Consider the following 17,550-nt stretch of genomic DNA (forward strand, 5'->3'; position numbering starts at 1 on the left):
TTGTGGCTGCCTATAAATTCATCATGGGGGTGCAGAAGGGAATTGGTGAGGCTCTACTCACCAAGGCACCCCTGGGGGTCACAAGAAATAATGGCCATAAGCTAGCAGAGAGCAGATTTAGACTGGACATTAGGAAGAACTTCTTCACAGTTAGAGTGGCCAAAATCTGGAATGGGCTCCCAAGGGACGTAGTGCTCTCCCCTACCCTGGGGGTCTTCAAGAGGAGGTTAGATAAGCATCTAGATGGGGTCATCTAGACCCAGCCCTCTTTCCTGCCTATCCAGGGGGTCGGACTCGATGATCTATTGAGGTCCCTTCCAGCCCTAACATCTGTGAATCACCTCTTGCTAGAAATGTAGTTTTGTGAACAAGATAGAAACAGGACAGGAAATTTTAAACGCATGCATGGACACATACACATACATGCATATGTAGTTTATCACTAGTGCCCTTTCATCTGTCGCTTTCTCTTTCTGAACTTTCTACTTTGTTTTCATGTTGTCACTCAAGGCTACTGAACAACAAACAAGCAAATGAGATTTGAAGATGAGAAATGGACTTTGAAATTGCTTCCTGTAATTTTGTATTCATGCCATTCAAGCTGCAAGTTTATTCACTTGTTTTGCAATCTGATAGGCCTCGATGTGGGAACATATTTGAACTGTTGAGTTTCTTTATTTGTCAGAGAGAGAGATAGCAAACTAAGAATTCAAGAAAGAAAATGTTCTGTAGTATCTTGCTGATCCAGTGTAGTGGATTTGAATTTGTATTACCTGTCTTACTAGGAGCAAAAGATGATTTGTGTATATTTGTGGAGATAAAGTAGTCTTTTGATAATGCTACAGAATTATGTTCTGCTCCACTGTGGTATGTTAAGACAATATTTGTTACCTTAAATATTAGCTCTACTCTTCTACACTTTCAACGGGTATTGTCTAAAGTAAACAGTTACATTTTAAATGGTGTGTTCTCTACTTATCCTATGCTACACTGTAATATTTCATATAGCATCAGACTGTCAATCGTAAAATATATGAAATATACTGTATCAATTGGTATTTTTGTCCATTTCAAGGAAAAAGCTTAAATGATTATTAAATTCTGTGTGCCTATATACTGCTTCTTTATTGCCCTACTGAAGAAAATCTGACAGGATGCCTTTCCACAGTGTATTAGGGAATAGAAGAAATTTAGCATAATCCCATAATTAGTGTGTAGAAGAAATTAAATGGAGAAGGAAAAAAGGAAAGTGGATAGGAGAAAAAGAGAAATCAAGAGCAGGACGAGACACACATCAGTCGATGCAGACAAGTTAGAGGAAGCCATTGGTTAAGAAGAAAGCAAGAAAACAGGGAGTAAAATAGGTTTTGCGGGAAGGGGGAACAGGGGGAAGTTGTCCATTGTGTGATATAACTGGGATGTGTCAACAGCCATTGTACAAGATAGGTTTGTCTTTCTGAAGATTTTCACACAATTCACTTCTAAGATTGTTTCTCATTGCCAGAGATCAGAGCAGTGCCGGCAGCTGCTTTCTCCCCCCCCACCGGAGCAGTTAGACTTTCACCTTGACAGGCGGGTAATTAATGGATGGAGTGGAATTAACCAGGCACAGACACGTGTTGGTTACAGGAGATTGTTTACTTACGTCGCCCAGATAGTGACGTGTGACGCAGGCTGAGCCTTTGTTCCTGTTATAGTTGCTTCGGTTACAGTTGAGCGAACGAGGTCGGGTTATAATATCAAGTGATGACGAACGAAGCGCGCCGAGAACGGACTATCGAGCCTGCAGGGCTTTATTATGTCAAAATTAACGATGATGGGGAGTTATTGACGGATGATCAGACCGTCAAGCTACTCTGGTGATGGACTTAGGTTTCTCCTCAGAGATTTTTCCAGGGTTTTCCAGCTTGGGCGGAAGTTGCTAAACTATTTATAGACAGAGGTGTCTGACAGAGATACCCAATGATGAAGCGTTATGTGGAATCTTTAATTTTTTGGCAAGCAGCAGTTCTTTGTGCTCTCAGGTTGCTATCAGGTTACAAGGTAGTGGGTTAGGTTTCTAGTATGTTACGTATGAGGTTACGATGAGGGGTTTACGCTTGTTTCTTGACCAATTATATACAGTTCTCCCTCCGGGTTTTATTGCAGGGATTTATGGCAGGGCTATCCCCTTTCACCCTGACCAGTCTTAAGTTTCGTTTCTTGTTTGTGACGTGGGCGTAAATTATATACAGCTCTCCGCCAGGATTTTGTTTCAGGAGTTTCTGGCAAGGATTTCTTTTAACCCTTAGTTGACTACTGTGTGCAAAATGAGGATGGTCTGAATGGTGTGTCTCTTCTAGTGGCATGGGCACTGATTAACTGGGTTGTGACACTCATAACACTTCATTTATTACCTCCACACTTCTAGACTCTAGAGCTGTGCAAAGCTTCAGGTGGTGATTCGATTCGGAGGAGATTTGGCCTGGTTCAGCGGCTGAATCTCCAAATCTGAATTGAATCAGGGGACCAATAAAAAGGCCTGAATTGATTTAAAGCTCTGTGAATCTTTGGAAAAGATTCAGAGAGCTTCAGTGATTCGGGCAGTCCCTGCCCACTGCAGCAGGGAGCACCCCTGCCTGCTCCCCCAGCGCCCCACAACCCCCACCCGCTCTTCTACCCCACATGGCTGCCCTGCCTGCCCCATCTCCTGGTGCTATAAAAAAAAAAGCCCCAACTCATTGGGTGCTGTCAGGCGGGGAGGAAATCCCCACTGCCCCATGCTGCATGAAGGGCTCTGCCACGAGCTCCCCTGGCCCCCTCCCACTTCCCCATTCCCCCCATGGCTGCCCTGCCCACCTGAGCTCCAGCCCTTTAAGAAAAAAAACCCAAAAGAAACCCCTGGACACACTGGCTCCTGCAGTGGCTTTGGGGGGGCTCATGGAAGAGCCCCCCACATGGCTTGGGGCAACAGGGGGCACCATGGATTGCCCCCCACTGGGCAGGAACTGGTGAGCCCAGGGGGGGGTTTCCTTAAAGGGCCGGAGCTGGGGCAGGCAGGGCAGCCATAGGGGAGGCTGGGATGGGGGGGTTGGGGGCTCATGTAGAGCCCCACCATGCAGCGTGGAACAGTGGGGGGCAGCAGGGCAAGCTGCCGGTGAGCCGAGCAGCTCCTGAGCTACAGGGTTTCAAGTCCTTCTCTCTGCAGCTGTGGCATCCCCCCGGGGCTGCCAAAGTGAACTGCTGGGTGTGCTGGTGGCCAGAGAAGGTGATGGAGACAGTGCGCAGGGTGCTAAAAACCTAGGTGGGCTTGGGGACACTTGGACTTGGCAGACTTTCAATGTCATATGCCATTTTCTCTGCCTGCCAGTACACCCGGCCCGCCCTCCTGCTGCCTCCCCCTTCTGCCCCAGGGGCAAGCCAGCCCGTTCCTGGGCAGTCCCAGGTGCCTGCTGAAGGCAGCAAGAGGTCCGATTCTAGGGTGGCGTTTTTGCGGAGGAGCCTACCCACAGCTGGGGGGGTGAGCTGTCACTGGGTGGACTATCCCCTGAGCTGTGGGGAGGCCCAGGTCCTTCCCTCTGCAGTGGTGGTGCCCCTTGGCATTGCCTGGGTGGGCAGCTAGTGGGCCAAGGGCTGCCCCAGCTCGGAAGCAGCACCCCGCCCTATCCAGCTCTTCCCCAGTCCTGCCCACTGGAAGCCAGCTGGGTGCTGCTCCCCAGGTGGGCTTGGGAAAGAGGTGGATCGGGCCGGTTGCTGGCTATCGGGCCGGTTGCTGTCTCTGAGCTGGAGGAGCCCCCGGCCCACTAGCCACCTGCCCATGCAGCCCTGGGGGCAGTGCTGCTGTGAAGGGAAGGACCGGGGCCCCCCGCAGCTCAGGGGCCACTCTGCCCACCAACAGCCTGCCCCCTGGATGCAGGCAGGCTCCAGCTCTGACAAAGAGAAAAAAAAAGGGATCAGGTCCTCCCTGAAATGTGACAGAAACCTTGAAATTGTGGGTTTCAATTAAAAACCCACTGTTTCAATTTAGGGGGCATAAAATAAAACTTTGGGGATTAAATCCCACTTGTACAAGTGCCCTATTTGATCAGTCCCCTGTCTCCTGATATCCCTTTACTTACCTATCAGTTTTCTCACTGGGAGATCCAGAAATGACCAGATTTTGGGGACTGAGTGGCAGTCTTCTCTACTTTTACTGTTCCTGAGAGCTGGGTTTAGTGCCACTTGGGGAGCATCTGAGCAAGCAGAGACAGCTTTCTTCAGTTAGTGCTAAATAGGCAAAAGCAAGCAGGCTTCCTGGAGACTCCCAATGCCTACCTTACTGGTAACTGTGAACACAGTTCTACTCCACTCCTAAAGGTAGCCATCACTGAGCTCTCTCATATTAGGGAGTGGTGGTGGGGGCATGGGGTGGGCAGGAAGGAAAAGGAAAAATGAAAGGAGTACTAGCAGATAATTGCTAGAGAATATGTTTTTGCGCTGGTGATTCCAGCAAACTTTGTTTTATACAAACTTCAGTGCACTGCAAACATGGAAATTTGGTACGGATTTGCAGTTTATCAAAGTACAAAATGAAAAGCTTCTTTTGTTCACTGGAACATGCTAAATGGCTTTGTGGGCAGGATTATTCAGGAGATTGCAAGACGGCATTTGACTCTGGGCCATATAAATCTGAATAAGGATGATTAGAAAGTTTCTTACTATTTGAAGTTTGACCTATTTCATATTAATTGGTGGCCCTTCAATGCCTATTGTTCTGATCTTGGAAGCTTAACAATCCCAGTCTTGAAGGCACTTGGATGGGAGACCAGCTGGGAATTTGGATTGCTGTAGAGAAACCACTGATGATATTGTTCATGTGTGAATTGGGTCTTATGACCCAGTTCTGCCATTTTTACTCAGATAAGATTCCTTGATTACAATAACAGGGAAACTACTAGAATAGTGACTGCAGAATTGTGTCCTTTATTGGGAGAATTGTTGGCAGTTTCTGAAGAGATTGAAAAGTGAATTTCCTTGTGTGTACATCTAAAAGCCAGGTGAAGTGCCACTCACTTAGTTTGTGACTTTGGCCAGGTAACAATTTTGTATTAGTTTCCCCTGTGTATAATGGGGTCTGTGATAGTTAAAGCACAATGCAAAGGAAGGTGAGAGAGCTCTGGATGAATAATGTTATTGAGCAATTAAGATTATGGAGGAAAGTGCTTAACAAAACACCCAAATATTTTGAGAAACTGAATCACCCTGAATTTCAGGGAGAGATTGAATTGTTGAGCTATAATTCCTTTTTATGTGTAGTTTGAATTTTCATTTTACCATTTGTCTTAACTGAATCATGCTTTGAATGTCACAGAGAAATGGTATGAAAGTTATTGTTTAATTATGTGTATGTAGGGAAATGTATTTTGTGTGCTGTATGAATGCATAAAAATGTTAGCTTGAAGATTTCCTTAAGGCTCCTAAACCATATCTGTTTTCTGTCAATCAACTGCTATCTAAAAAGACTCCCATGTTCCTAGATGGGAATAGCTGAAGTGTCATAGAAACTGACTCATGTAACCTACAGACAACAAGGCTAAATTCTATAATTAGCTATAGGCAGTCAAGCAGCTGGAAAGTTTTTGCCAGTTTTTGTAAGTTTATTTTGGCAGATGTTTAGGAAAAATGAAGCTGTTCATTAAAATACCTTTACTCTGAACTCTTACACCCTGTACATAGGAACGTTGCTATGCTCATAACAAAAATATCAATACTGATCATAAAGTGTAAGTATTTAGAAACAAAAGTAGATATAAGTTGATGTTGCATATATTCTGATGCAAAGGGAGACACAACTATGAAACTGTGAACCTATGTATAGATATGGGTCGGAAGGATTTGAATGTCTCCCTAATAACTAGTGTCCTGCTCGCAGGTATGCTTGTCACAGATGGCAGAGGAGTATTGGATTACATTCAAAGCAGATTTTAGAAAAATAGGTAAAGGATAATGATTATGAGATGACAAGTAGAGGTGCACTGATACATCAGTTCGATATTAGATATCAATATAAAGAAAATTGTCTGTATCAGAAATTGGCCGATAATGTGGCTGATAAATGCCCTGTGCATCTGCGCAGTTGCAGCGCAGCATGTAGGCAGCGAGGAGCACAGCCTGGCAGCTTGGAGAGCTGCATGCAGCTGGTAAGTTTGTTGTGGTGGAAGTTGGGGAGGGAGCAGACCAAGCCTCCCGTGGTGAGGGAGGGAGGGAGGGAGTGGGGCTAGGGCTATGGCTATGGCTGGAGCAGGCATTGCCCAGCAAAGGCAGGGCAGGCGCAGAATAGAGGGGCGTGGGGGGTCATGGCTCCTGCCACTGTGCGCACCCCGGGTAGGCATGGGGGAATGTGTGCTCCAGATCTGTACTGGGCAGGGCAGGGTGGGCTGCAGCTCTGGGCTGAGGCCGGGGCTGCACAGGGCTCTTCCCGGCAGGGGCGGGGCGGCCAGCGGGGGCACTGGAAGTGGGGTGGGAGAGGCTACAGCAAATTTTAGGATGGCTGCAGGCCTCCTTCATAGCCCCCTCCTAGCGCTGCTGCCACTGCTGCCAACTCCAAGCATAGCCTGGCCCAGCCCCTGCCAGGAAGAGCCCAATACAACCCCTGGCTCGAGCCCACAGCTGTAGCCCACCCCACTCAGCGCAGATCTGGAGGGGCACAGGCCCCAACTATGCCCTCCTGGGGTGTGTGCAGCAGTAGGAACCGCCCCCCCCCCACCCCTGTCCTTCCTGGACAAACAATGGCTACATCCCAAGCCCTGCCCCGCCCCAGCAGGGCAGCGCCTGCCCCGCCCCAGCAGGGCAGCGCCTGCCCCAGCCCCATCTTGGGCTTGATCTGCACCCCCACACCCCTTCCCTTCCTACTCCCCTTCCACCACAACAGACTTACCAACTGCTCTTCAAGCTACCAGACTGCGTATTGGAAATTGAATCGGTCTCGGCTGATATGCCTCCTTAAAAATTGGCTGTCAGTATCAGCCCCAAATATCTCTAACAGTGCACCCCTAATGAAAAGACTAAACTAGGGTATCCAGCACCTATTTGGTGGGGGGGAGGTGGGGGAAGAAGGAACTCTATGTTCAGATTGAACAGACAGATTACAGTGGGAAGCAGGTCAGGGCTGGTTGGGAATTTTCCGGTGAAACAGGTCTTTTTTGGAAAATGCTAATTTATTGAAACTGACACAATTTAGCAAACCATTTCTATTTCAGTGATCTTCTAACAAAGCACAGGCAGGGCTATGACAGGACTTTTTCTTGTTTCCTGTCAGCTAGCCTTCCAGACTGCTTGGAAGCCCAAGCACTCTAGGTTAGCAGGTGTCCCAGCTTGAATCTTCCCCAAGATTAGGGACAGCAGGGTTCTTAGACTTCTTCCTATTAGTAGGACTTCAGAGCCCTAGCTCAGTTTCCATCTCCAGCATGGAAACTGTAAAATCACCAGCAATAGCTAGGGACTTCTAGACTTCCAGACACCCTCTCTTAGATTTGGCAGCCTGGAAACCCTGGATGACCCAGGAGCCTCAGTACTTGCACTCCCAGGATCCATTTTATTTTTAAGTTTTTAAAAACAGTATATTTCTACACAACACAAGTTTTCTTGTATCTCTGTTCTGAGGGCAATTTTGCCATTTAATTTAGAAAAAAAAATGCTTATTTTTCCCTCTACAAAACATTAGAAATCCCAGTTTTAGATTAGCTGTAATGAAGAACCATTTGTGCCTGTAGCTACAGAGGTGCACTGCCCGCAAGAGACACGGCTATGACTTCTGTCCATCGCTACCTGCTAGGGCAATCCTTTTTCTCTGCTATGTGGTGCCCAGACTTGGAGCTACTGGAAAGTACCCAAATCCAGTGGACTTTATTCAGATTTTCCTCTTTCTTTACCTCAGCAAGATCCTCTAAATGCTGCTAAGTTGTCTCTGGTTTGGTTCTATCCTTTTTCTCTAGCCCCTACTCTACAAGTTAATGTGTAACTTTTACTAGAGTAAATTCTCCTGAATGCTAGAAAATTGTCATTGTTTGAGTAGAGCCATGTGACACTTTGTGAACAGAGCATGTTCATAGATTCACAGATTGTAAGGCTGAAAGGGACCTCAGAAGATCACTGGGTCCAGCCCCCTGCACCAAGCAGGAAAGATAACTGGGAGTCAGGTGACCCCAGCAAGGTGACTGTCCAGTCTCCTCTTGAAGATTTCCAGGGTAGGCGATTGCACCACCCCTGGAGGGAGCTTATTCCACAGTCTGGACACCCTGACTGTGAAGAATTTTTTCCTAATGTTGATCCTGAATTGATTTTCCAGGAGTTTGTGGCAATTACTCTAGTGCCTTGGTGAACAGTTGCTCACTGAGCCCTTGATGTACTCCCCTAGTGTAGCGGTAAGCTGCTACCAAGTCCCCCCTCAGCCATCTTTTCCTCAGGCTGAAGAGTCCCAGATCCCTCTGCTTTTCTTTGTATGGCTTGCCTTTTAAGACTCTGATCATATGGGTGGCTCTTCTCTGGACTCTGTCAAGCTTGTCCACATCCTTGTTAAAGTGTGGTGCCCAGAACTGGACACAGTACTCCAGCTGCGGTCTCACCAGTGCTGAGTAGAACGGAAGAATCACCTCCTTGGTTTTGCTTCAGATGCATCAATTGATGCATGCCAGAGTATTATTTGCCCTGCTAGCTACAGCATCACACTGACGGCTCATATTAATACTGTGGTCTATTACCCCCAGGTCCCTTTTATTTGTGGTGCTAGTCAGTTTCGTGCCACCAAGCCTGTTCTTTGCCTTTAAACCTGTGCTATAGCCCTTGCTTAGCTGAACCTGTAGAAAACAAGCAGAGTTAGTGTTAAGAGGTGTCTGTATGCCAAGAGGCATGCATAAGTTTGCCCTATCCAACACTTTTTTTAGGTATGTTTTGTCATTTGATACTTTGCCCTGTAATGCAGAAAACATCAGAATTTAATTTTGAAAGTTTCAATGTCATTTATCTGTGAAGTGTGTTTAAAGTCCTGCCAGTAGTGTGAAAGAAGAACTCTAGCTTGATAATGTCTTACATTCATTTTGCACAAAACTAAATGATACCACCAGAAGTTGCAATATGTGGAGAACTGGGCCCAAAGAAGTTAATGGTAATTAGTAGAAGTCTGAACTATTATCTGACTTCTAGGTATAGTATGTGGAAGGTCAAGGTCTTGGTACCGTGGAGGAGCAGCAGAAGGAAGCTGGGGCCTCAGCATTTTAACTTTACAGTCCTCCTAGACATCCAGGATTGCAATTAGTCACAGCAGAAGCTAGTTGATGTATAAAATAATTTGTGATGCATTTTGGTATAAGAATTCAGGGGCAAAATAGTATGAAAGCAGAGCTTGTATAAAATACCTTTGTGAAAGAAAGAATGTAGAACAGCACTATCTGTACAAGCAACTATACATATCTGTTTTAGCTGTTGGTATAACTGCCTTGGCATCACTAGGGTCTTGATCTGTCACCTGACAATGTATGGGACACTAAACCTGCATAGTGCCCATGTGAAGTCAGATTCAGAACTGGGACCTAAGCTAGTTGTCCATACTGAAGGTCAACTCATAAGTGAATTTCACCTTATAATACAGATTTTTCAAGCTTGTATTCTAATACATGGTTGCAGGCATTTGAGTCCAGTTTCCTGATTGAAATATATGTGCAAAATATATGTGCCTGTGCCTTGTTAAAGACATGGTTCAATTTACATCTTCACTGACTGCCTATCTTGTACGCATACCAGCCGAACCTCTGGCTTCTTTACTTTTCATTCCAACCAGGAAGAGCACACACCAACTGCTGAAACTTCCTCAGCCTGACGAAGGGTTTTTAAACCCAAACGCTTGCTTCTTAAAAAAAAAATTTCCAACTGTTTAAGTTGGTCTAATAAAGATATCAGATTCACCCAAAGAACCTTGTCTGCCTATGTCCTTAGACCAACACAGCTATAACCTACACCCTTGTTAAAGACATTACACTTGAACACCTGCATTCCTAGATCTCAATGCTTATGTGAAGCCATGAAAATTATAGAAAAAATATTTAAAGGCAGATACAAAGGATTATCATGCAGGTCCCTTTGTTGGCATAGTGAATAATCTTTTTACTTTTTTGTCTATGGTATTTTAAAATGCACTTTTTTTAAACTGATAGTTTTTTGGGGTAGTATTTTGCATAGCTTCACATATATTTTACTTCAGAAATATTTTTAATAAAAATCTAGCTACCATAATGATGAGGTATACAAATATATCTCAAAATTCCAATAACATATTTTTTTCTGCTCATACAGGAAGTTAATCTTGTTTTCTGTGAAGTCTCATCAAATGCTAATCCCTAATTAAATGTAATAAGGCTATGACCTACATAATTTACAAAGCATTTAAATAGTATGATAATATGGGTACTGTATTTATTTATTTTTACTGTGTGGTTAATTCCCATTCTTCCTTTAAAGTTATAAATTTACACTTCTTCATATGGAATATTCTTCTGTCTGATGTGTAAATTACTCACCCAAAGGCAGGGTACTTTGGGTGAGTTTGCTGTCAATGGGATAGCATAAGTTGGTAGCTTTAATTACTTTTAAGTGTCCCATTGCTCTCTTGACTATTTTCAAAGGCAGAAGAATAGTAGGAAGAAATGAACTGATTTGCAAAAATAAATAAAGTTCTTCCCTACATACAGAAAGTAAACCTTTGCATGTTTCTAGAACAGACTTTTCAGAAGATTCTTAAAACTTTAGGTTCTCTTTTTTTCTTTTTGTTTTTTAACACTTCTAAATTGCAAAAGGAATAGGAATCTGAAACTAGGAGAGACACTATTTACATTGTAAAAGGAAAAGGGAAATAGCAGGACATTTAGATTAAAAATATTCTGATCAATATTTTTGGATTAAAGAAGTTTCAATAGTTCATATCAGCATCCAGACTTTTCACACAAACTCCAAACTTGTTAGAATTTCCCACCCCCTGCTGATGATATTTTAGGAAAAAGATCATTTGAAATGATATTCCTGAATTTTCTAGAAAAAATCTAAGTGGTAAGAGCAGAATACAGGTTAATGGAGTAGTCTCTCCTCCCTTAGCTGGCAAATAAAAGCAGAAAGTGATCTAATATGAAAGAATAACGCTAGTTATAAATAAATCCTTGTATATGCATGAACTCCCTTACAGTGTTGGAATTTTGACTTCATACTTTAACATTTTTTATTGTATTTCACAGTCTATAATCTGTTGTGAACTGCAGTTGTTTTACATTACAGTATATTTGTCTGAGACAGTGATGCTTGACCTTCCAGCCCCATGGGCTAGATGAGTGGTGCAGGGCCTTCCTGCAGGCCAGATCCAGAGTGGGGTCTGTGCATGGGGTCTGTCCATGTGTGCGATTGGACATTGGTCATGCAGGTGATCCAGTCATGAAGCAAGCCCGCACTCTGGATTCCAGAGCCACTGCAGTTAACACTACCTTCCACTGCCAAATTTCCAGACTTTTGGGAAACCCTGCAGGCTGGATGACACAGTCCTGTGAGCTGGATTTGGACCTCAGGCTGGAGGCTGAGCATCAGTGGTCTGAGGCAAAACCATGACACTACTGCAGTTTGAGCAGCTTTTAAAACTCTGTATTCACTGTTGGCTGGCATTTCCTTTTTTTTTAAATATACTCTGATGTGTCCTGGTTTTGTAGCTTTAATATAAACTTTTTCTTCCCCCCCCCCGCCTCTTCTTTCAGTTGATCTTAAAAAAGGCCCCTGTCCAAATGCTGCAAAATCAAATCTTCCGAAGCCATGCCAATCTGGACTTCGTCCTCCTGGCTATTCACGCATGCCAGCAGCTAAGCTGGCAGCATTTGGTTTTGTCAGGAGTTCAAGTGTATCCTCTGTCTCAAGCAACCAGTCAAATGACAGCGTTCAGAGTGATCAAGGCAGAACAACCAACCGTAAGTCATAAAAAAATGCCCTATTTGGGGGATCTTAAAAAGAAATACTCAGAAAGATCCATAAAGGAGTATAGGTGCAAGGGTTAATTTGACCCATATGACATTTATTATAATGTGTTATATTCTCCCAGATGTGGGGATTTAGAATCTGATTTCCTGGTGTGAATATTTTTAATAAGTAATGCTAGATGAATAATTATGAGGGGTAAATTGCATAGTTAGGTAACTGATCTCTGCATTGCGGAGAAAATTGCTGTAAAGAATTAATTTAAAGCATTTTGATTTTTGTTTTTATACTTCGGGAAAATTTTTCTTCAAAGGTGAAGTAAACAGACTGATGAGAACGTTGATCAGCATATTGCGGTCATGGGAGGAAGCAATTTAGGGGAATGACTGAGTGAAATGAGCAGGATTTTCTTTCTCATTTACTATTTTTCTGCATGTTGTTTAATGTGTGGCATGGCAAACTTGATTTCAGAAGTTAATCAAATAATGCTAGAGAGATAAAATAGGATCAGAATCGGCATCTTAGCCACTGTCTCTTCTCCATCCTTGGAAAGATGCCTTGGCTAAAATGTCATCTTAAATCCTATTTTCTGTAGCTAATGTTAATGTTATTAAGTACAAAATAATACACACCAGACTGTGCACTCTGCATGAAATATACGCATGGCCTGGGCTCAAAACACAACCAGGGATTGAGGATTTTTAATACCAGTTTCCCTTTGAAGACTGACTTCAGCCTGAACCGTGTCAATTTCAAAGCAACTATTATCAGTCATGAAGTGGCTCATGTTGAAGATGCCAGATTGTATAAATGCTGGAGGCTTTAGGATGCTGTAGGATCCCAGATCTTTCAGTGCATCTATTAATTTTAAATGAACAACAAGAAATAAAACAAAAAAAGGAAAAAAAAACCGTGATGATTTCTTCTCTGTGCTTCTTATTTATATAAAGTTATTGAAATGCAGGAGAGAGAAGCATGTAAGGGTTCTGTCCCCAGTAAAGACACTGAATGTATGTTCTAATTCTTGTTTTCTTTTTGGACTGCTTATTCTCTCTTACCTGTCTTATAATGAATGTTCTTTTGCTCTGAAGTTAATGGGGTTTTTTGCCTTTTGGGGGGTTTGATCTTACTTTTATCAAGCGTTATAAACATATGCATGCTCAGTTGTTTATGGCCTTTGTGCAGGGAGAAAAGAGTCTACTATTCCCTCCAATTAAATATAATTTATACATCCTTTCAAGAAACTTTGTGTCTCAGGATCTCAGGTATGAGATAAAATTATAGGTAATACTGAGAATGATACAATTCTAAATATTTTTATTTAAAAAATTTAATAAAATGAAAATCTGGGGTCCATTCATTTCAATTCTTAAATTATAGAAGTTGCACCCAGTAATTTGGAAGTCAGGCAGCTGCATCCATTCCTTTAGTTTGAATTAGGAGGTAATTTGGTCTGCATGTATGGATGGGTTCAGTCTCCAAAATCTGAATTTGTATTTCAGCCATCATGTTTGATACAACCAGTTAATTACATCTTAAAATGTAACCCAGCCTCATATTCATGCAGGGGTCGGACCTGATGATCTAGGGAGTCGGACCTGATGATCTGTTTAGGTCCCTTCCGACCCTAAGTACTATGATTCTACGATATTCAGGAAAACAAGAACTATGCTGCAAAATTGTTACACAAAAATATATATAATCATTTTGTAGCTGGTTTCCATCATGCCTTACATGGAACACATCACAAGGTGGGCTGCACTGGGGTCTCCAAATGTGTGGTTCCTATCAGCCAACAATTAGCTAATCGTCAGCAGAATCAGGATTGTGCCAGGACTTGAACTGATACATGCTTGACAGCCAAAGATAAGCTAATCGTCAACTGGCAGGAACCGCAGAGGGGCTGCCTGATGTGGTCCTGATTCAGGTAATGAGTTGATTGTCAGCAGGATCAAGACTTCACTGGGGCTCAAACCCAGTGGAGTCCCTGCCAACCAAAACTTATCTGTTCACTGGTCAGGAGGAACTGCACTGATCCAGTTCCAGCCCTAGTGTGCTCCTGATCCTGCAGATAATCAGCTGATCATTGGTGGGCTCCAGGGACCGCACCAGGACTCCACCAGCCCTGGTGGGTCACTAGAGCCAGATGGCAATATGCTGATTGTCAGGGGTGGAGGGAAAGCCTGGGATTGTGATCCTGGGCTCCCCCTGCTCTAGCAAACTGGGAGTGATTAAGATCTGATTCCCATCCCAAAATCACATTTGCTCCCACAAATCCTGTTGGGATTGGGGTCAGATCCCATAACACCTTTAAATGAATGTCTGTCAGCAACCTTAGTCTCTAGGGGTGCCTGTGGATGTGCGGGGATGCTGCCTCAATGTACTGTAATTACGGTATGTCAGAGCAGACTGGATTAACAGAGTCTGCTGGAGCATGCTAATTGGCACATTCCAGTAGCCTTTGCATCTCATGCATTCAGTGTCCCCATATTGCAAATGGTGGCAGGGCTGGTTTAACTAAAGCTTATCAAATGAGCTTTAGTTAAAGTGCCCCTGCTGCCATTTTGAAGTGCGGGATGCTGAATACACAAGATGCTGTGGGCGCTTCAGAGTGGCTTTTGGAGCCACTCTATTTAAATCATCCTCCCCCTCCCTCCCTGCCCCACACCCCTGGAGCACGTGTAAAGACACTGTAGACTACTAGACTACCATGAACAAAAGTAGATGCATTAATGTGTTTTCATGGTATAAAGCAAGTAGGACAGGTTTGCACTTGGAGGCCTTACAGAACATTAATGCATCTGCTTTTGTCCCTCTTAGCTGTAAGGCTAAGTCACAGAACTGCTGAACAAATAGAAGAGTCACTGACTTCTGTTCATTTTTGTTCTTTGGAAACTTAGCTTGCGTGGAAAAGGATCACACTTTGGCACTTGAATGCCTAAGTACCAACTAGCGGTAATAGGTGGAACAGATTCAGGCCCTGTGTCTGCACACAAACTGTATAACTAGTGGATTTCTGACTTAGAGGGAAAAATTGTTTTGTCTTTTGATTCTATGCAATTAATGAGTAAAACTCCTCATCCCAACCTGTCATCTTGGTGAAGTAGATTTCTTCCTAATATATTATGAAACAATTTGCTTTCTTATTATTAACAATTCTAAGAAAGCTAATTTATTAAAACAGGGACGTCAAACTTGCTGCTCCTTGTGGGCCAGATCCGAATGTAGCGGTAGTGGCACAGTGAACAGGAATGGCAGCTAGGGAGCGAATGTATGTAGCCATCTCATGCCCCCTGCTGCTGACACGCATCCTCAGTGGGGCTCCATACCCTGGATTTCTGTGATGAGCCCCAACCCATGTTCCTGCCCACTCTGGGAGCCCCATAGGTCAGAAGACATGGCTTTGAAGGCTGGATTTGCCATGTTTGACACTCGTGTATTAAAGTAAAATTCATCCAACTCCTCATGTTCCTACTTTACAGACCAAAGGAGGTTGACCCAGTTCTATTGACTTCTCTTCTCTTCTGTTTCAGCTAGGTTCATATTCTGCATGGATCACCATGGTGACTGACCATCAAACAAGTGTAACAAAAGAAACTTTCTTTAGAAATTTCTAAAGAATCTCAACATTGACAAATGACTTCTTTCCATTGCTGCCTATTGGAAGAATGGTTTTATTTAAAGTAAAAAAAAAAAAAAAATTAAAAAATTTTTTATCAACTGAAATGGCGTATACAATGGAACTAAATCAGACTCATTTGCCAAGCAGTAGGCAGGGCACATTTCGGATATTACTTTCCTGCCTCAGTGGGGAAGAAAGTGGTAAATGATATATCCTGATGAATCTTTAAAGATGTAAGATAATATGGTTTCCTATTTAAGTATTTCAACTGTGCATCAGGAAGACAGAATATGATCAACTAAAATGGCGTATACAATGGAACTAAATCAGACTCATTTGCCAAGCAGTAGGCAGGGCACATTTCGGATATTACTTTCCTGCCTCAGTGGGGAAGAAAGTGGTAAATGATATATCCTGATGAATCTTTAAAGATGTAAGATAATATGGTTTCCTATTTAAGTATTTCAACTGTGCATCAGGAAGACAGAATATGATCTAAAGTGAGAATATATCTGAATATTATTTAAAGTCTGAATTGAGAGGCATGCTAGTATGGATCAGTTGTCTATCTAAATAAAACCAAAGGTTTGTCTTGTGAACAAAAGGAAAGCATCTCCAAATAAGATACTTATAATTGGGCGAGAACATAAGCATAGGGGGAAGATATTTTGTGCAAAAGAATGGTAGTTGTTCTAGCTGATCTTTCCACTAAGCCTGTCTCTCTATCTCTGTCTCTTTTTCGGATGTTCTCTGTTAATAACTTTTGTCATGATGTATGATTTTTTATGCTTCTTTTCCAAAGTGCCAACTCTTGTTTGGTTTTGGAAAATAATATGGAGTGACTAAATACCCACTATAGTTGGATCCAGCCCAAGGCCATGGCAGTTTGGTGGCAGGCACTTTGCCTGTGCCGTGGCAGGGAAAAGCGGTAGCAGTCCTGAGCTGGGTCATTCCAACTCACAGCCAAATATGGCTCAATAAAGATTCATTTTTTTCTAACTTAGGGAGAAAAGTAGTGTTCTTTTTTAGAAGTTTTTAATGGTGATGTGGTAAGGCAGCTTTGGCATTAGCCAGAATCCTCAGTTGTTCTTGGTTTTTAACAAGGCAGAGAGCATATCCTAGTTTCCTTGGTAGATACTGGAAAGAGGCTTGCCACTGTTCAGCTAAGGCCAGCAAATGTTTTTAATGAAGGCAAGACACTTATTAAGAAGTGATCAGTAAGTGGGAAGCTTGATGAGCTGATGACATCATTCTGGCATGCACCATTGGTCAGTTCATAGTTCTCTTTGCCATGTCAACCACAGATGCTCCCTCTTTAAATATGTATTACATTCTAGTATCCTTACTTCTCTTTTCCCTTGTCAGTGCAAATCGAACCTTTTTAATTAGGTCTTTGCTTACCTATTATTTGCATTTTATTACAGATGTGTACTTGGTTTAGGGTGCTGTTAGCTGCTAAAGTAGGGGTGAGCAGTTATTTCAGCTGGGGGCCACTTAACGAGTTAGGGTGAGCTGTTGAAGGACGCATACATAAAATAAATGGAGAAAATATTTTAACAATTTATGGATAAAAAAACAAATCATATGCTAAAAATCAAATATATACTATAAAATATTTTAATTTTATTAAAAATATATTTTTTGTCCTTGTGTTTTTTTGAGTAGTGTATATAGAAACGATGGCATAATAACTCAAAATAGTCTTACCCTTATATATTAAAGATTAGGTTAAAGAAAAGTGAAGAAACTCACTCAGTGGGAAGAATGATGACCTCATTTCCACCCCAGGCTCTGGACATTTGGGGCGGCCTTCTTCTGAGTGCCCTTGGCACTGCCACGGGCTCCTGAACTGCAGGCAGGCAGGGTGCTGCCAGCTGAGCCCGAGCAGGGGGTCCAGGGCCTGAATGTGGCTTGCCCAGGACCTGCCACTCAAAGCTGAGGGGGGGAAGCTGCTTCCCCCCAGCAGTCCC

At 43.2% G+C, this 17,550-nt stretch overlaps 1 protein-coding gene across 1 annotated transcript in view; it reads left to right on the forward strand.

Moving 5' to 3' along the window:
- The window catches only part of MTUS2 (microtubule associated scaffold protein 2), a 489,087-nt gene that overhangs the window by 174,690 nt on the left and 296,847 nt on the right, over positions 1–17,550 (forward strand). Inside the window, exon 4 of the mRNA XM_025208710.1 lies at positions 11,745–11,951. Coding sequence (XP_025064495.1) covers positions 11,745–11,951 — 207 coding nt within the window. The remainder of the gene's footprint in view (positions 1–11,744; positions 11,952–17,550) is intronic.

Source organism: Alligator sinensis, unplaced genomic scaffold (assembly GCF_000455745.1).
Source record: "Alligator sinensis unplaced genomic scaffold, ASM45574v1 scaffold84_2, whole genome shotgun sequence".
In the NCBI taxonomy this organism is placed as follows: domain Eukaryota; kingdom Metazoa; phylum Chordata; order Crocodylia; family Alligatoridae; genus Alligator; species Alligator sinensis.